The 21,768-nt window shown below is 33.5% G+C and overlaps 1 protein-coding gene across 1 annotated transcript; it reads right to left on the reverse strand.

The window, feature by feature from the left end:
- Window positions 1-3,210: 3,210 nt before the first annotated feature.
- On the reverse strand, window positions 3,211-10,527 carry LOC145072088 (putative linoleate 9S-lipoxygenase 5). Its single transcript, XM_079018455.1, has 9 exons — window positions 10,085-10,527; window positions 6,683-6,972; window positions 6,353-6,590; window positions 5,919-6,260; window positions 5,419-5,504; window positions 5,128-5,235; window positions 4,724-5,028; window positions 4,374-4,637; window positions 3,211-4,248 (listed from the first exon to the last, which is right to left on the reverse strand). The coding sequence occupies exons 1-9, from the start codon at window positions 10,398-10,400 to the stop codon at window positions 3,492-3,494; spliced, it is 2,706 nt and encodes a 901-aa protein (XP_078874581.1). The 5' UTR covers window positions 10,401-10,527; the 3' UTR covers window positions 3,211-3,491.
- Window positions 10,528-21,768: the final 11,241 nt, after the last annotated feature.

Here is a 21,768-nt window from a genome sequence, read left to right on the forward strand (position 1 = left end):
GATATGAATTTCCGAAGTTTATTAAATAATTTGTATTAAATTTAATCTTTAATTCGGACGATTATCCGAAGGAGTCACCGATCTGATCCGAGTTACGCCCCACGTACTCGTGTACGCCCTACGTACACCGAGGTATGTCGACACTCGCACTCGAGTTCTTCGGATACGTAAGCAATGACGATTCTGAGGCAGTACGCCCCGCGTACTCTGAGGCTCCAGCCTCCTATAAATAGGATGCGAGGGCAGCCGACTCCTTTGCTATTTTTCTCTCTTCTCTCTCCCGTTTTGCATCGATTTGCGTGCCAGAAATACCCCGAAGCCCCGGTATTATTCTCGAGCCCCGAAGCAAGTCCCGAGATCCCGAAGATCCCGAGAAGTGCGGTTCCCGAGCCGAAGCTCTGCCCGCGAGAAGTTCGATTTTTGTGGAGATCTTCCAGATCTGCTGAGGATTACTACTTCTGCAAGTCGTAGTGTTGTCCGATCATCTTCTGATCAAGTGAGTGTATACTACCTTTCATAAACACGATAATAATACAAGTATGGTTCGAGTGTATTAAGTATATTGCTGTTTATATGTGTGGGTGTGTAGTTACTTTCTTCTAACACATAAACATGAAGTATTTGTTATAAAATACGTGCTATGTGTTTATTTATTGTTGTTTATTTGAGATGAGTGTGGAATAGATGTTTTATATAGTTTTAAATGAGTTAAACTGTATATGTATTGTATATCTACCAAAATTTTGGGTAGAACATGGGTAGATGAGATAGTTGGTATGTGATAAAATGATGAGGTATGAAAGATGATTAAGAATGATGTTGGTAGATGTACCAATTAAAGAATGTCATAAAACTAGCAGATGCGCTTGAGAAAAATATCGTTAGATGCACCAAGTAGTGAATGTCATGATCTTGGCAGATGCGCCAAATAGAGATTGTCATAATAATAGCAGATGCGCTTATAGGGTAATCTTGGCAGAGGCGCTTATAAGATAATGTCGGCAGATGCGCCTAAAAGAGAATTTCATAAACCTGGCAGTCGCGCCTCATAGTGTATGACGTAATCCTGGCAGAGGCGCTTAAAGGATAATGTTGGCAGATGCGCCTTATGTAGCAATGGAAGCTTGTGTAAATTCCTTAGGTCAATCCTTAGGAACGAATGAATGACGAGTAGTTGAATTTCTAGGGTAAAATCCTAAGAAAGATAATAGGGACGAGTAATTGAGTTGATTGTTTGATGGTTGAATATAATAATTATATTATTGTGGGTTGAAAACCCAATATGCTCACCAGGCTCCCAAGCCTGACCCACTCAGTTTTCTTTGCATTACAGGTAATGGCACAAGAGTATAAGTTGGTGGACTTGACGAGAGATTTTGGATTATAGGCCAATAGTTATGAATAACTGTTGTAAGGTCTATTTTGTTCTGTTTATGCTTTTGGTCTGTATTGGACATGACATCCCGAGATTTCGTTATATAATGAAAATACATTTCTTTAAAGAAATGTTTTGATAATTTTTATCATATTTTGTTTTGGGAACAAATTCCGCAACTGTTTTCTTTAAAAGATTACTCTGATTTTATAAAACAAAGCATAAACAAATCGGTCTTTTTTGGCCGAGAAATTGGGGATGTCACAGTGGGTTAGATCTGATCCCACATCGGCTGGGAAGGAGAACTAAGCATTCCTTATAAGGGGTGTGGATACCTTCCCTATCACAACGTGTTTTAAAGCCGTGAGTGCAGCAGATCCTATAAGAACTCTGCAGTTAAGCGTGCTCGGACGGGAGTAGTACTAGGATGGGTGACCCCCTGGGAAGTCCTCGTGTCGAGTGGCCCAAAGCGGACAATATTGTGATACGTGCCAGAGGGGGATGTTACATCATTGGAGTGTGTGTGTGTGTGTATGTGTGTGTGTGTGTCTGTGTGTGTAGAGTTCAATGGGGATTAAACTTCTCATTCTTTTGAGTTTCATGTCATTAACCTACAATAAAGATTTTGAGTTTAATGATATTAAATGAGTTGTGTTTATTGTTTATATAATACAGTTTTCTATACAACCATATTATATTTTAGTGTATTTTGTTTGTTGTTTTCTAGTAGTATCAGTTAATGAAACAAATTTACTAATAACATTTACTAGGGGTGAGCATAATAACCGAAAAACAGAATCAAAGCCAAATTAACCGATATAACTGAATCATAATAACCGAACCATTTAAAAACCGTTGGTTCGGTTTCTAATTTTTGTTAACCAATAACTAATGGTTCGGTTATAGTTTTATAGGTTAACCGAACCATTATTAACTGAACCGCTAACTTTATGTTTTAATATATAAAAATTATAGATTATATATAAAATAATATAGTAAAACTTACTTAAGATCCATTAAAATTTTGAAAATATAATCTGTTAATCCTCACTTATCAGGAGACAAATGAGCAATCAAACCATCGAAGGTTGATAACACAGACACACACAATCTTCCAATCATGCATTGAGTTAGATTATTGATTAATGTTGTAATTCCTAACCGGCTAATTCTACAATTTGTAAACATTATTCACAATTAGTTTAATCTTCACACTCATAATCGTAATCGAAGACTTCTCACACCGTTGATCCTAATCAAAGATTGTTTTGACTTTATAGTCCTATTTGAAGGATTTTTTGACTTTATAATCAAGACTTCTAGGTAAGTTATGTTTTTGGCTCTTCTTGACTCTGTGATATATTAAGAATTTATTTTTATTTTTTTTAATTTTTTTGGTTTTTTCTATTTACTGTTTTTACTTAATCACATTGAATGTATATGAGTAATTGACTTTTTTTTATTTATCAAAGAACACATAATAAGAATGTTTGGCTCTTTTATTTTATAGTTTTTGATTTAATCGTAGTGAACATATATGAATGTTTGCTTTATTTTAATATTAATATCAATTATCAATATATGAAATTATTAATGTCAATCTTTTTAATGTTTTATATTTTTATTGAATGTTTTTGATTTTGAATGTGATTATGTGCTATCTCACTTTAAGTATTAAAAGTACACATTTTATTCTATTACTATAAGTTAGGTTACAAACATTGGCGTTGAAGACTTTTTGGTATTTTATTTTCATTTTTTATGCCAATATACTTTCGTCATTTATATTCTTTTGAGCATTATGGCTAACCAATATTAATCATTAACGGAAACCATTAACCGAGAAAAACCATTAACCATAACTAATATTAACCATACCCAATGGCTATCAAAATACATTAACCAATCATAATGATTATGGTTCAATTTTAACCAATAATCAAACCAAACCACCCCACACACATCCCTAAGTCATTTACAAAACAACATATTACAAAAGAACACATCCCTAAGTCATTTACAAAACAACAGATTACAGTAAAAGAAAGGATAAATAATGTCACGTAACCCAAAGGAATAGACACAATGGTACTTATCAACACTAGGTAAAGACATTTCATATCGACACACTGTTAGGTATACCCCTTCCAGTAAGCCCTTCTTCGCTACTGGGCATCAGCAGGGTGTATCGTACCTTTGCAGGTCCATACCTATTCTTCAACCTCTCATCTTCATTCATCTTCACAATTCTTTCCTCAATTTCTTTAAGCCTCTCACCAAATTTTTCGAATGCCTTCAAAGGTTCTGCATCCATGGTCCACCCAGGACACTCTCTTTGCCCAAGGTATATCTCATCCGACGTGTGTCTCGATAATATCTCAATCAAAGACACACTGATAAGTGACTGCAATTGAGGAGTAACGGTTTTCAAAAAGAATTTCTGGGGATCCTCTTCTAGTTCCTTGTACTCGAGAGTATTGTTTGGTTCTGGAATAAGCCTGCGGGTTAGAGTGGGACGATTGGGTGGATAACCAGCATAAGGGTATTGCCCAAAGTTTACAGCTGCGTGAAGAGCAGAAGACACCCATATGATTATGGTGCAATTGTCAATCAGGTCTTGAACCGAACTCACTGTGGGCCACCATGTCTCGTCTTTCAAGTCACCATGTCCCTCCTCTCGAACTTCCTTCCACCAAGATTGCAGTTCAGCGTCATTTTGCACCATGTTATCGTCTTTGTAATAGAACTTACAGTAATCCTCAACCCATGCTTTAATCGCTGACCAAATCTCAAGCCCATCTACAGCATATGGGTAGTCTTCAATCAGTAAACGAAGTCCATGACGAGAATCAGCGTCCTCAACAGCCAACCCCCTGTACATTAAAAGCATCCATTAGTGAGTTATAATACTAGTAATTATATTATACGACCAAAGTTCTTTATTTCTTTTAGAACTTTGGAAGAAAGAGAGTACAAAGGTTGTAGATGAATCGCTCACCTCAAGATAAGGTCCTTAGGGAGAGCCTGGTTGGGGAACACCCAGTTCTTGTATATCTTGGAGCAAATTTCAATTGAATATGGACCTGTAAAGAAAGTTCTTTCAAGAATACCTCCAGCATTGATCAAGACAACCCTAGCAGAAGCGTTGATGTTCATTGTATCACGGAAATGAGGATGGAGAAGCTTGTAGATGGGATGGAGCACACTTAACTGTCTATTTGTTGCTATAATAAATGGCTCAATACAAGCATGTGTATTCAACCTGTGAAATATGAATTCGATATCAATATATAGTTTAAGACAATAGAAAGATCTATATATGATCAACAATTAGTGTTAAAACTTTACCAGTGGCTGATAAGTTGATGAACTCCAGAATCATTCACTGTTACATATGTTTTGGCCAACTTCCAAATTGCAGCTTCCACACCATCTTTAGCGGGGGTGCATACTTTGTTAATGGCGCCAAGATGATCACCATCTGGATGAGGCAAACTTAACTCGATAGCTATTGGTTTTAAAGTTCCATCCGTTTGTAATAAGAGCAAAGTTCTAGTGGCGTAAATCTTGCTGGAAGTTTCATTTAATCGCCTCACATATGGCATCAATGAGTCATGATGATCTAGTATAAATAGTCTATTTGCTTTTAGTACCTGTATGATGATAAGTGTAAATGATGTTTCAGTTTTCAAGTATATTAACTTTCTACTTCATTAGGTCAAGGTACCAAAATTAAGACTTTAATTAATTACCTCCTGTACATCTACACCATCAAGATGTTCCTCTATGTGATGTGATCTTATTGAACTAGTTTGGTCACCATAGAGTTTTTCATCCAGGTTGCTTGTTGGAGGGAACTCCTGCAAAATTATGATCATCAAATTTTGTCATTTTGAAAAGGAGATTTATTATTCTTAATTTGTTTGTTTGAATATGGATGAAACCTAAAGAAATTAAACTAGTCAAGTTAGACAAGTTCACATGAATGTCTTATGTTTTCTTGTGTTGGAAAAATATGATGCCTTAGAAAAGCTAGAGCTTACTTTCAATAGTTTGATCACAACTGGGTTGAGTCCAGCCACCATTTCTCTTGCAAATTCTTCATCGGTGCTCCAAGCCAATGGGTCAGCTAGTTTACAAGATCATAAATAATATTCAAATTAAGAATTACAATGTGGTGTCAACCCAAAATACGTAGTTTAACAAACATGGTGTATCACATTTGCAATAAGGCAATGGGTGTGTAACCTAAAAGCCTTATGTATTGTTTATATACAAGGACACATTCATAATTAAAACATCCATGATACATAGTTCAAAGAAATTTTATTTTTAGATACATTTCATAAATTATGTTTTGTAATAAAAGATTTTTTTATATGTTTAATTGAATTTTGTAGAGTGTTTGTTATAAAAAAAAATGACGGTACAAGAAATATAAGTATAAAAAATATAAGCAATCCATTAAACTATATAAAATTATAAATTAATTAATGCCCTTAACATGTTGTTTTAAAGTGTTTAATATGGGACACATTAGTACCTTCGATGACTTTTGGTATCGAGTATCTGGATAGACCCTCTCCATCCGATCGAATAAGTTCTTTCACCACTTGTAAAGGAATGTCTTTTAGAATAGTCTCAAGTACAGGGCCTTCAGGAAGCTTGATTCCTCCATTGTAAAGCTTCATGAAATCTTCGAAATTGTCAAATTCGTCTAGGGTAGCGTCAGTTAGAGACTGAAACTCGGGGAGAAGAAACTTAAGGATGGCTTCTAATCCATAAGACAGAAAGTCAGACCTCTTCAAGTGCCCAAATCGCTCATCCCTTGGAACATATATCTTATAACTCTCGATGAGAAAAAGCCTGCTCTCAGTTTTAGGATCTACCAACACCCAAAAAAATGTTCTTTAGCATGTCTTCAAAGTAACTAATTATAATCATATTCTAAAATTATCATACTTCGATCTAACTAACCTGATTTCGTTGGTTTTCTTCCTGTTCTTCCCCTACGAGGGTAGGGATACTCCGATGACCCACCAATAACAGGGCGCACATTCTTCTTATCATCTGGATCTCCTAAGTCATTGTACAAAGCATAATCATAAACCCTGTCCCATTCCTCAAGCATCCCAGTTCCATTTCCTCTCAAGATTTCTAGTTCTTGATCTCTATAGTAACGTAGCAACTCAGGTGTCTCATCAGGAAGATATGCCTGCATCAATGTTAAATGATCGTGTTAAGAAAAACTCGAACTTGAGGCTCCAGTTTGAAAAACATATATGAAACCGGTCTATATATATATACCTTATTAGTAAAGAAGACACGATTTTTGGTATAGTTTTCAACAGGATAAACCCATGAGTTACAAACAAAATGAACTTCCCCATAACCAGGAACATCATCGAGAGTGAGTGTCATGAGATAAAATTGACTGTGGTGAAGATTTTTTACTATAAATGCTCCTGGTAGTCCCATTTCTTCACTCCAATCAAATGTGACTTCATATGTTGATTCAGCGGCAGTGAGAGGAGTGATGGTGCTTATCCAGTCCTCCAAGATTGCTGGTTCTCCAAGCTTCCCTTTCAACTTTTTGTCTGCAACACAAAACCCTAAACCTGATCAGCATTTCCTTAATTTACTTTCTAAATTGTATAGTAAAAAATGTTTTTTTTGTTTGTTTTAACTTGAATTTTATGTTAGAAAGTAAAGCGAAATGTAATATTCTTATTTATTTAAGGGATTCAATTCAAGATGGTAAAAGATACATGGAAGATCGATTTTGATCTAAAGATATTCTTAATTTTACTTAAAATACATTTTTGATACTGGATTTTTAAAAAATATATATATTTACTAAAATATTTAGAAAATAATACATGTTGTATAATTTGAAACAATTAATGTTATAATAAACTAGACTCTAAACTGCATATGCATGCACATGCAAAGAGTATCTTGATCCATTATGATATTGACTAAAAAATTTACAAAATGAAAACAAAAAATTTATTGTATTTCATAAAACAAGTTGGCAATGTTCAATTTGGGAAATGTATGATTATTTTTGTGATAAACAGATAGTCTCGTTTAGTTATAGATAGTACTCTATATATTCTTTTTCGGTTTAGTGAATAGTTGTATATTCCTAACGTGTATACATCATAAACAAATTAAAAGTCGTCTCAAATAAGCGTATAGTTGAAAATTGGTTTGAGTTCAATAAGATTCCTTTTCAAAGATCATAAGGTTAACTAGTTCCAATTCTTTCAAGCTAGTCCATATGGACAAAGGACAAACTAAAATCCAGGCCAAAATAAATTGATCTATATGAAGCCAAATTCATACACGTTCAAACAATTAATATATATCTTTGATTCTTATACATCGTGAAGAAGTCTTATATTGGCATCAATTTTAAACAGTTTACGATTAATAATCACTTTAAACTATTATGAAAAATTTTAAAAATTAAGATTTCTTGAAAAAAAAATAGAGTAATTAGTTTAATTATGTGCAAATATGAGACAGTGCGTAGTAGGTTTATTTGTCACTTATATTATATAAACAAAGACCCTACCGGTCATTAAATAATAAGAGTAGTTGATGCATATGAAATCAAACATTCTTTATTTGTATTTACAGGTTGTTCATTATTAATTCACACATGGCACATTTCAATAAACATTTGGTCAAATAAAAACTTAATGCAATTTAGGAAAGGATTTGTACCTCTCCACACCATAACTGCCTTATAATAATAACCAATTTTATTTATTAAAAAAAAAGGATAAATAATATTTATGAACGGTGATCAAGTCAACTCATTTTATAGCCAACACGAAAAGTTGATGGTTGAACACTACGGACATTTTTAATGTGTCAAAGTCTTTATCGTGAACTAATTTTATTGGGAAAATGACTTCCTAAGCTATTTAACTTTTCGTTATGTTTATATTTGGGTAACTATCTTTTTTTGTACACATCTAGTTAACGAACTTGTTGGAAGTGTTTACATATGACCATTATGACTGGTTGTAACAGGTCACATCCTAGATGTGAGCATTTTCAACAAGTTCGTTACCTAGATGTGTACAAAAAAATAGTTACCTGAATATGAACAAAATGAAAAGTAAGAGTAATTACACGAATGGTCCCTGTGGTCTGGGGAAATTTGTGTTTTTGGTTCCTAACTTATATTTTTAACACGGATGGTCCCTACTTTTATTTTTGTTGCATGTTTGGTCTCTATCTTACCTAAAAAGACTATTGTGCCCTTATTAATTTATTTTCTTATTTATGTATTTATTTTTTATATATTTAAAAAAATTAATAGACCTCACATATCTGTATCTCCTCACCGTAAACCTACAACTACATTTGAGAAATTTAATATGATTCTCACCAATCACCATCCCATCTCTCATCCTCCTCAACTTCTATTTATTTTTCATCTTTAGTGACATCGACGTTTTCACCATCCTTTTTTTGGTCCTTCAACTCTGGCGAACCAACACCATAACCCACTGTCTCTTCATCTTTAATGGGTGTGGTGTTGATTCGACGGAGTTGAAAGACTGGAAAAAGAAGAGATTGTGAAGACATCGATATCACTAAAGATGGAGGATGAGGGATTGGATGGTGAGGAGATATATACAGATATGTGAGGTCTATTAATTATTTTAAATATATAAAAAGTAAATACATAAATAGGAAAATTGATTAAAAAATAAACACAGTTGTCTTTTTAGGTAAGACAGGGACCAAACGCACAACAAAAATAAATAGTATGGACCATCCGAGCTAAAAAAAAATAAGTTAGAAACCAAAAACACAAATTTCCCTAAAACCACAAGGACCATTGGTGTAATTTACTCTTACTTTTCGTTTTGTTCATATTTGGATAACTATTTTTTTTTTGTATACATCTAGGTAAAAAACTTGTTGAAAGTGTTCACATCTAGAATGTGACCTGCTATAGCCGATCATAATTGTCATATGTGAATACTTCCAACAAGTTTGTTACCAAGATATGTACTAAAAAAGATTGTTACCCACATGTGAATATACCGAAAAGTTAATAATTACCATAGCAAGTATTTTCCCAATTTTATTTATAGACAGAAAACACATCCTTTTATATATTTGTCATTTTCTTCAAACCCAAAATGGTATATTGCCAAACAATTGCGGAAAATATTTATTTTAGTTATATTTTTTTTTTACTTTTAAGGTCGTTTAACTGGTTGTTCGAATGTTATATCGTTGTGAAGGTGGACAGTTGCTGAAAACACGCTCTAGCTAAATTTCTTTCAAACACACAACACCAACACACACAAACCGATCACTATTAGCAAGTAGTCAACTCTATACAAGTCAATTTTTCACATATATCGAAAAAGTAGCGTTTAGAAAATATAATAGTAAATTAAAAAACTATAAAGGAAACTAGGGTTGACATTTCGAATTTCCTTAGTAGATTTTCTACCTCAATCAAATACAATCACCAAAAGCTAGCTTATGTACATGGCAGACTCAACAAATTTCAAGCATATTCCATTGGCATTAATTTGTTTTTCTTATAGAACAATGATTATCATATTGTTTGTATTGGTAGTTAAGGAGGCAACTAAATACTACCAAATATTAAAGAAATAGCATGTCCATGTATATGATATAGAAGAGTAGCCAAAGTCTGAGAAATTTAACCTGACGATCCGCCATCTGCATGAGTTGCACTTACGAACTGGATAGATATATGTTGGCCGAAAAACTCATGAGCTCGATCAAGAACGGAGGCACCCAAGTCATTGAAATCGAGCAAGTTCTTCTTCATCAACACCACTTTCCCTTTAACAATAATTTTCTTGCTCTCATGTTTCTCACCGAACACTAACTTCGCAAACTTACGAAATAAGTTATCCATGCACGCAGGTTTCTCTGTGTGGGTTTCTGTGTCGGTATCTCTACTTTTCTTTGATTCTTTCTTTGATACTTCCTTTTTAGAGATGAATGGACGAAGCATGAGCACGTCAAGCTGTTACTTAAAAGCAGAAGGTAGAAGGTATAAACAGTAAGGAGACTAATAATTTGACATTTATAGGCCTGAATATGCAAATCAAAGAGGGTAGATATCCCTCGATCTCTATCTTTTTGTTCCAGTCAATAATTTATATTGAAGTCAAATTTTTGGTGTTTTTCTCTTTCTAAACATGTTACAAGTAGAGATTATTAATAAAGAGTAATTAGTCACTAAGCATATAAGCACATTATTAAGCCTAATCCAGCTATATTATATGTAATGTCTGCTGCACGCCGTGGTATTTAAACATCAACTTGAAGTAGTATATATATATATATATATATATATATATATATATATATATATATATATATATATATATATATATATATATATAGAGAGAGAGAGAGAGAGAGAGAGAGAGAGGATCATTTAAGAACTCATAGTTTCCCGAAAATCCGAAAACTAAAAGTGGAGCGTTGGATTTAAAAAAAATGGTCAAGATGCATTATGGCATTTTTGTAAATAAGCTGAAAACTAAAGATGCAAGGGTATCTTAATCAAATTAGGCAGGAGTATTTTCAGAATCACAATCATAATTATAATTTCTTTAATCTATGATCTGATAAATTAGATTTTTAAAAACTCACATCTCTTTCTTATCTCTCATTCTCTCTTAGTCGTCGATAGCAATTTAGAAATCCATGCTCTCTCTCACCTTCCTCCATAACTGATGTTCCTAGATCCAAGTGGTGGCGCCACCCACCGAGAAAATTTTCAACGACTGAGAAGAAAGCAACTGTCGTCTTCTTCACTGTATTTGTTGTCTCGATTCTCTCTTTTTCCTCTAGTAGCATCCCAATCGGAGAAGAAATCAACGTCCACTTCACTGCCTTCCGATCGCTTGTGTCCGTCTCTGGCCTATTTGGAATGCACAACGTCCACTCCTCCACAATTTCTTCAAGATATGGACTTAATCATCCTCTCACACATCTCTCTCCACTTCCCCTCACATTGCCACTGTAGAAAAGCCCTAGAATGTCGACTCTTTGATTTTTGCATCGATCGTCATCCATCGAAGAACTAGTCGTTCACAACGTTTTTTTTTTGTTGAGAACGATTGTCGAATGGATAGACGAGTGGAAAATGTGGAATATGGACGACAGAGCGAGGAAGAGTCAGAGCGTGGTGCATCCAACAATCGAACCTATGATTTATCTTCTCGAAACTTGGAGAGATGAAGGAGATGGCGGTTTCCCCACCATATCCTCCTTCACATATGGCAAAGAGCTCTACTCATCCCGGTAACAAGGTAACTCTAAATCTATCTAGGCTTAATATTTAATCAAATGGAAAGTGCTTGTTATTATTTACTGAAATCAGAAATTCATATCTCAAATTGACAATCATCGACTGGTGACTCTACTTGGCGGAACGACCACGACCACAACTTCCTAGTCTCGAGAACTTCGAGAATACTTTAGCAAACTCGAATTTGATGGAGTAAACTCGAGTCTATATAGTCTGTTATCAAATTGTAAGAACTCATTATCGTTGCCTTATTACTTGAATTGAAACATTACTTGGCTTAATTTATCATCAGGTGCAGAAGGTAGCTGTTGATATTGTTTGTGATTTAACTAAATCAGAAGATGGACTACAATCCCTCGCCAGTTATTCCAAAACCATGCTTCCATCCTTGTGTCGACTATTAGGTGAAAAAAGGTGATATATTTATATTGTTTACGTTTTGGAGATGAAGATCTTTTTTCTGAATACTTTAGCTTTATCGTATTCTTCATGTTCATCTTTATCAATACATGTAGTGGTTTGACTTTTTTTCTATTTAATAATGGATTTCAAGTGTCATTACCTTCTTTCTCTCTGGGATTACCGACATACTATGTTCTTGGTTCATCCGAATCTTCTTCAAACTTTTTAGGTAATATATAAAATCTTGTTTTTCTTCAAATATAGATATGGAACCTATTATTTATGAAATAACATTACAATAATAGTAGATGAACAAGTTTATATGACTTAAAAAATATAAAGATTGGTAGGAGAAAAGCATAATAATAGGTTGCTAACATCATTTTTTTTTAAATTTCCAGCTATGGTAACCAAATTGTTTCTGATGAGCTAAGTTCCCTCTACGGAGGTTCTCGTGCTAATTGATTAGGTCCAGAGGTATGAAATGAAAACTAAATAAAGGGCAAATTTGTAAAAGGTTAAGATTTAAATAAAGTTAATATTTTTCAGGTAAAAAGGAGGATTTTGATGGGGACATATGCCCTTTCAGCAGGTTATTATGATGCCTATTACAAGCGAGCTTAGCAAGTAACTTTACTTGGTGTTGTGTTGTTACACAAGTTTTCTAGGGTTATTTTTTTATGATAAGAACGACGAGAGAACTTATGTCTTTTTCACATACAAGAAATCAAGTGTGACTCACTATTCCACCTTGTTTAACCAAAAAACAAATGTGAATTTTATCCCGTTGAGTAAACAGTAAATAGTAAATTATGGTGATTTAGGTGAGAACTATAGTCCAAAAAAGCTTCAAATTCAAATTACATTAAAATACATGTGATTCACAAGTGAATCACATATGAATTGCATGTGAATCACATATAATTCACATGTAAATCACAAGCGAATCACATATGAATTACATGTAATTCACATGTAAATCATATATGAATCACATGTGAATCACAAGTGAATTGCATATGAATTACATGTGATTCAAATATAAATCACATGGGAATCACATGTAAGTCACAAGTGAATCACATATGAATTACATGTGATTCACATGTAAGTCACAAGTGAATGAATTACATGTGATTCACATGTAAATCACAAGGGAATCACATGTAAATCACAAGTGAATCACATATGAATTATGTGACATCCGCATTTTTTTCACGGCCAGAAAAGACCGATTTTCTTTATGCTTTATAAAAATCAAAGTATCTCTTTTAATCAAAATGTTGCGGAATTTGTTCCCAGTAAAACATGATAAATACATTATCAAAGCATTTCCGAAGAAAAGTATTTTTATTCATTTTAAAACATTTGGGATGTCATTGTCAATACAGAAACATAAGCATAAACAGAACATACATTTATTATCACTACTGATCTATATCTCCTTAATCTCTCAGTGTAATGTGACTTCATATCAACATCTGTGATATAAATAAACTGAGTGGGTCAGGTTGGGAAACCTGGTGAGTACATAGGGTTTTCAACCCACAATAATATAATTATTATGTTTAATCGTCAAACAGTTAACCCAATTACTCATCCCCATTATCTTCTTTACTCTTAAGGGTCTACCCTAAGAATCAGCTACTCCTCGTTAATTCATTCCTAAGGATCATCCTAAGGAATCGGCACGAAATCCATCGTTGCGAGGGTTTACTCAACAGGCACTAAATCCATAGCTGCCAAGGTTTGCTCAACGGGCACTAAATCCATAGCTGCCAGGGCTATTTTGTTTATCGACAGTATCCACTCGCAATACATGTCAATGAGTTTTTAGAGTACACCGGTGAACACATCGTTCACAACACCTACAGGTTGTGAGCCTGCTAGTGTTCCACTGGACTGTCTAGAATAGTCCGTAGTTATCATCCATACTCTGCTGAATGGCGGGGCCGTCGTTTGGGAAAAGGCTTCTCACAACGTTCACCTCTCACCCTCACCTCGTGGTCTATAACGCCTCTCAACTCATCGTCCAACTCATATTCCATCTATTATATCTACCCATTTTTATCCCAACATTTTCGTAGATATAAAATACATATACAGTTCAAATCGTTTAAAACGTGTATAAAATCGTTCATCTAGCATAGACAGCAAGTATTCAGATAATATGCACACATAACATGTAATTTATATAAAATACTTCATATCTATGTGTAATATGAAAGTAACTATGCACTCACTTGAAAGGTGGTGACTCGGCACTCGGACAGCGCTTCGATACTCTTAAAACAATTTTCCTTCGATAAAACCTAGTATCAATACCACTAGGGTTTAGTCTAATGTCAACCGCGACTAATTAATAGTCTAGCTATTATTATTATTATATAAGAATTAAATAACATTCAATATAACTCATAATAATAGTCCAAATAATTATTTTAAAGACCTAATAACATTACTATAATTATTTGAAAGCTATATTAAAATTTGCATAAGCGTAGCTCACTTACAGTGGATTTTAAAGAAAACCGGGCTTTTCTCGAAGCAGCATTTCGAAACCGAAAGACACTTTTTCTCGGGACTCCGGGAGCCTCGGGGCTTCCTTAGGGTGCTAGGGGATCACCTAGGCTTAGGGGAGGGTTAAAATCCTTAGAGAGAGAAAGTATTTTAGAGAGAAAAGGAGAATGGTGTGGAAAATGAAGGCTGCCTCGCCCCCTTTTATAGCCTACGAGGCCTCGGATTACGCTGGGCGTAATCCTTGGCTACGTTAGGCGTAGTGCTCGGATAAGGATGCCAGATGGGTGGGTCGACGTGGCTTCGTCTCGAACCGCAGAAGATCAAGTACACCGAGCGTAACCAACTTTGGACGCAGGGCGTAATGCGAGGCGACGTGTCCTTATCGGATGCGAGACCGAGGGGAGCAAGGGAAGGCTAGGATCGTGCCACATCATCACAGTTTCGCAAATTACACACTTAACTTCTAAAAATCATAATTTTCGCATATGAGCTCCGTTTTCAACGTTATTTATATCCACGCGTAGGCGGGAACACACTCTACAACTTTTGTTTAGACTCTGTCGGCTAATTTTGACTTTATTTTAAAAGTTATATTATTAACAGGCCGGGATAGGATTGGTCCGTTAAATTCTCATAACTTCTTCATCCGACGTCTATTTTGGCCTATCTTTTTCTCGTTACGCTAATCTTAATGAGATCTTCGATTCTCGTTTAGGTCGTGTCGGCTAGAAACCGCTCGATCTATTATTCGAATTTCGGGTTGTACATTGGTAATCCGAAACTTCGGAAAATCATAACTTCCTCATACGAAGTCAGATTTGGGCGTTCTTTTTATGGACGCTCTCGATTTCACGTATTCTACGACTTCCTTTTAGATCGCTAAGGCTAAATCTTGCTCTATCGTAAATTCACTATCTATGCTTCCCGGTATCGTGTCGGTTCTGTCGCGAAACTTCGACGGGTCATAACTTCTTCGTTATAACTCGGATTTCGGCGTTCTTTATATGTACGGAACCCTTGAGACATATTCTACAAATTGGTTAAGATTATTTATTCTAAATAATTGTTTGTCGAAAAGTAGTTTTTGACTCCTATTATCTCTAAATTGACTAGCCCAGATCTACGGGCGTTACAATTATCTCCCCCTTAGGATGATTACGTCCCGGAATCATCAATGAAACAGGGATCACATGATGACTCCATACGTTATCTCTTCATCCTAAGTCATAATTGTAACTTTGATGTTTCTTCGAATGAGTATCTAGCTCTACGACTTTCTGATTGCAGGTGGTGCTCGATTTTGCACTTGCTCCCTATCTCACGTTAGACTCTAAATTATGAACTTCAGGTCACAATCTTAATCCTCACTGGATACGAACTTAAGATAAGTTCTTTTATTACTATCATGGGTCGGTGTTTCATATTCTAATGACTTCTCATCGTATGTTGCAACGCTCAGACTCAGGTCTCTTAAAGTCAAATTCCATAATAGACTATACCATCCTTTATGTTCTAATGTGATACAATCACATTTCAATCTTCTGGTTTAAGTCAGATGCTACATCGAACTTGGTTCTCTGAACAACGTATCATACTCATCGTTAGTCGAACTCAATTTGATATGACCACTAGGGTCGGAATAACAACAATCTTCTTAGTCATTACCGAAACGATGGTAACGACATGCTTGAATAAAATGGAATCAATTATTGGCTTCTTGGTAACCTTGTGACTTTCCCTGATCCAAGTGTGATTCCTGTGCTTCCGTTAGTATATGCATCTACTACCTTTCACACCTACTCATACTTGTCCCAAGTATTGTCTCGCAGTTTTCCAAGTCACCATGCAAGAAAATCAAATTAACACATCAGATAACAAAACGAAGGCTTTATTATTTCTTGAAACTATTACATAGGTGTTCAAGTTCACTCTAGACTATGCCTCTAATAGGCTACATCATATTGTTTTATCTCTTAGGCTACCTCATAACTCGATCTTCGGGTATGGATTCCTCATCCTTGGCTCCTTGCGTTGTTGTCCGCTTCATCGAGGATCACATGGAATACCCTTGGCCTTGGTGGTGTGTTTGGCTTTGCTGCTTCGTTTTTCTTTGGGAAATTTATAGACAGGTGCCCCTTGCCTCCACATTCGTAGCATACCTTATCATTATGTGTACAATCCTTGGAATAGTGACCAGTCCTTCCACACTTGTAACAATTTACTTCTTCGTTGCACTTCCCATAATGCTTCTTCTTGCATTTATCACACCATCTCGCTTCACCTCCTTCTCCTCCTCCAAGCTTTGAGAATTTTCTCTCCTTGTTGGACCTTGAAGATCCTTCAAACTTCCGCTTTTCTCCTGCCTTATCTTTTTCTATACTTTTTTCTCTTATCTGGGTCTCTACGTTCTTAGCTGCCCTAACAACTGTTTTCAAGGTAGTTGCCATTTTGACCATTGGGCCAAAGTCAGTGGGTAATCCGTTAGCAAACCTATCAATTTTGGAAAGTTCAGTAGGAACCAAGTAGGGAAATAGCTTCATCCTCTCGGTGAATGCGGTGGCATACTCATCAATACTCATCTTTCCTTTCTTCAGGTTCTGAAACTCATTGTTTAGGTCTATCAGATCTATCTCTGAGCAGTTCTGCATTTTCAACTGTTCCAAGAACTCTTCCCATGACATCCTTAAGGCTTATCCTCGTGGCATCGTATCTGCCAATAGCTTCCACCAACTCAAGACTCTAGTTTTCAGTTGTCTTACAGCGAAGACGGCCTTCTGTTTCTCGCTACAGTCATAGCTCTCAAACACGATCTCCATCTCGGAGATCCAATCCGTAATCTCAACAGGCTTTGGGATTCCTGAGAGACTTGGTGGTTTCGCACTCAATAAATTATTGTACATTCGGCCATCCTTGTCGTTTCTTCTTTCCGGGCCATCCCTTCGTTCACCTTGAGTCCCCACTTGACTCACTTGGCGGTTGTAGTTTTTAAAATTGCAGTTTTTATTTTAAATGCAGTTTTTTAAAATATATATATATATATATATATATATATATATATATATATATATATATATATATATATATATATATTGAAAAAAAATGCAGTTTTCTTTAATAAAAAATTGTAGTTTTTTTATGTTGCAGTTTTTTATTTAAAAATGTTGTTTTTTAAAAATATAACAGTTTTTTTAAATATGCAGTTTTCATTTAAAAAAATTCAGTTTTTTTTTTTGAAAAAATTGCATTTTTTAATGAAAAAAATTTCAGTTTTTTATTTGAAAATTATAGTATTTTTAAATATTCCAGTTTTTTTTTAATTTTATTGATTTTTAAATGTTTTTTAAAAAATTGCAGTTTTTTAAAAAAAATGCAATTTTGTTTTTCAAAAATTCATGTTTTCTATAAAAAATTAAAAAATCTGCACTTTTTATAAAAAAAAATTGAAAAATACTGTTTTTTTAAATCCAAAATTTTGATTTATTATGTAATTTTCTAGACGTTTCTATTAATATTTCCAATAATACGAAAAATTAAACATTAAATAAGATTGGTAAGATTACGATCATGTCCTTAATGAATTAGTTTTGATCTAACGTTCCACTTTTAGTTTTCGGGTTCTCGGAAAACTATAAGTTCCTCAACCGATCTCACCCATATATATATATATATATATATATATATATATATATATATATATATATAGAGAGAGAGAGAGAGAGAGAGAGAGGAAGGACCATTTGAGAACTCATAATTTCCCGAGAACCCGAGAACTAAATGTGGAACTTTAGATTAAAAAACAGATGATCAAGATTATTTGTACCATTTTTGTAAATAAAAAGAAACTTAAAGGGGCGGGGTATCTTAACTTAAAAGGACAAGGGTATTATGGGAAACACAAATGCCTGCTCTATCCCGATGAAACTGGCCCTAAATATATCGGCTTCCATCGTCTTCTTGGTGTATGTGTATCATATCGTGATACCAACTGCCTCCATCTCCTCTGATCGCCATCATTCCCATTCCAAACCCTCGCCTCCAACCTTATGTCGATAACCTAATCATTCACGAGCATAACGCAGTAACCCCCGCCGCCACCAACGATACTCGAACAGTTCCTGAAGAAAGCACAAACTCGATTGGATTCATTGTGGACAATATGATTCAGTTCAAACCATAAATTCCTCTAAGTCAGAACATCTCGATTGAAACTAAAGGTACCGTTCTATCTAACACCACTATCAGTTAATGGAAAAATCCCCAAGTTAGTCTATCTATCTCTCTCTTGCTTATGTGTTCTCCACCGATACTCTCCTCTATGATTGCCTCCCTCCGCCTGTCAACAATCAGAAAACCTAATCGTTGGATTTGAAGGAGGTCAGTAATCTGATTTATTGCCCTAAACGCTCAACTATACATCCACATGATGTCGGTAGCATTCGTTAACAAGATGGTCATCATAATCAGAGACGTAATTGAATTTGAGATAAACAAAATCCATGGGTGAGTATAGTTTCTATTTCTCAATTCACCATGTTAATGTGTTATTTCACCGGATGATGATCATTGATCAATGTGTCTGAGTTGTGGAATCATAACCTAAACGTAAGGGTTTTTTGGGACAATGTGTTTGAGCTGGTGTGATTTATATGGTTTTTTCCCTCATTTGTTTTTACCGCTTCAATTCAATTCTTTGTATCCATTTTATAACTTATAACACAAACATTCTCCTTCATTGTTGACGGTTGACTAAATACTTGCATTATTTCTTGGAAATAAATAAGAGAATGTCATTGGTGTGCAATTCTTTTTTATGTCAAATCTATGTTTTTCACTTCTTCTACCATTTTAATGCTAAAATTTGTTAACTAATCAACCATTTTGTGTAGATTTTAACTGTTAAATCAGGAAAAGAAGATTATCAAGATACATCCTATATCTTGAGACAAGCTTCACCTTTTAAGAATATCAAGTATGAGAATTTAAAATTGTATAAAATTTTGTGTATAATCATTTTTAAGCACATAAATTAAAATATTAAAGATAGTGACTTACGGTTTTCTGTTTTAGGTTTGAGAATATTGAAGAACAGCCTATAAATACACACACACACACACACACACACACACACATATATATATATATATATATATATATATATATATATATATTCAACTTGCTTCATTTCTAATTTGATGCAAAACTTTCCCCAATCACTGATGGTTTAGTCCGTTTTTGTTCATGAATAGTTGCCCCATGCATGAAGTAGATCAAATATTTGCACACTAGTTGTTTGATTAAATGCCCAAGAAGGATTTATACACGTGATTCACATGTAAATCACATGTGATTCGCATGTAAATCACATGTGAGTCAAATTTGAATCACATTTTATTCACATGTTAATCACATTTAATTCACATGTAAACCACATGTGATTCACATGTACATCACATGTGATTCACATATGAATCACATGTGATTCACATGTAAATCACATGTGATTCACATGTAAATCACATGTGATTCACATATGAATCACATGTGATTCACATATTAATTATATTTGATTCACATGTAAATCACATGTGATTCATATGAAAATCAAATGTAATTCACATATGATGTCATATGTAAATGTGATTCATATGTAAATCGCATGTGATTAATATGTGAATCTCATGTGATTCATATGTTAATCACATGTAAGTCACATATGTATTTTTGTGAGTGTTTTTGCATTAATCATTTCTTTTTTAACTTTCTTACAGATTTGAAAGAAATTGTGGTGAATATTAAAGAGGTGAAAAATGATATATTGAAGAACATATGGAAATATTGACACGAAAACATGAAAACGATTTGATATTTTTTAGCATCTTTTTGTTTTTTATATTTTATATTGTATCGAATAAAATACTTATTGTACTATGTTTATAGATTAGTAAATAAAATGAGTTTTCTTATGATTTTCATACAAATATTATAGTATATGAGAGATGCATATATGCATTTGTAAAAATATATACATATATTTACCTAAAATGTTGATTTATTTGGTTAAAAATTTATAGCAATTTTTAAATATTCAGGTTTTTTTATTGATTTTTAAATGCTTTTAAAAACATTGTAAGTTTTTTTAAAAAAAATATTTTTTTCAATTTTTTTTTAAAAAAATCATGTTTTCTATAAAAATAAAAAAAAATTTGCACTTTTAAAAAAAATTAAAAAATACTATTTTTTTTAAAATCCAAAATTTTGATTTATTATGTAAAGTTTTAGACATTTATATTAATATTTCCAATGACACAAACAAATTAAACATTAAATAAGATTGGTAAGACGAAAATCATGCATTTAATGAATTAACTTTGATCTAACTCCCCACTTTTAGTTCTCGGTAAATTATGAGTTCTCAACCGATATATATATATATATATATATATATATATATATATATATATATATATATATATATATATATATATATATATATTCAAATTTGAGTTTGGAAACTTCCCTAGTTGAAATAGGTAACGTGCAAGTCGGTTGGTAATCCCAACCGAATAAGCATATTGTTAGCGCTCCTTCTAAGCCAGATCAAACTCTTCTTTTGACTATGATTTATATATATATATATATATATATATATATATATATATATATATATATATATATATATATATAAGAAAGATATATTTTTACCTTCACCTTATGCATTTCAAACCTACATGACTTTTCAATTTCTTTTTAATACGTATTTTAAATTGGTTAATAATGTTAAATTAATGCAAAAACTAAATATATCATATTTTACTTCTATTTATAAAATTATGACTTTAACTTTTTAACATATTATACTAATTAACATATTGGTTTAGATATGTTGTCGTATCATATGTGAGCAATTGTCATTTTAAAGTCATAATTTTTGTATACTTTATGATTTTACGCAAAATAGTTAAATTATTAATTTCAATACAGTGTTAAACGGTTAACTTAAATCAAAATTTCAGTTAAACTTGAAAAATATTGAGAATATTTTAAAAATAGCTAAAAGTTATAAACTATAATGTTAAACCTAAATTACAATCATAAATTAACAAAAAAAAATCATGAAACAATTTTTTGTAATCATTAA

The sequence above is a fragment of the Lactuca serriola genome, chromosome 9 (genome assembly GCF_051521515.1).
Source record: "Lactuca serriola cultivar US96UC23 chromosome 9, Lser_US96UC23_V15, whole genome shotgun sequence".
Lineage (NCBI taxonomy): Eukaryota > Viridiplantae > Streptophyta > Magnoliopsida > Asterales > Asteraceae > Lactuca > Lactuca serriola.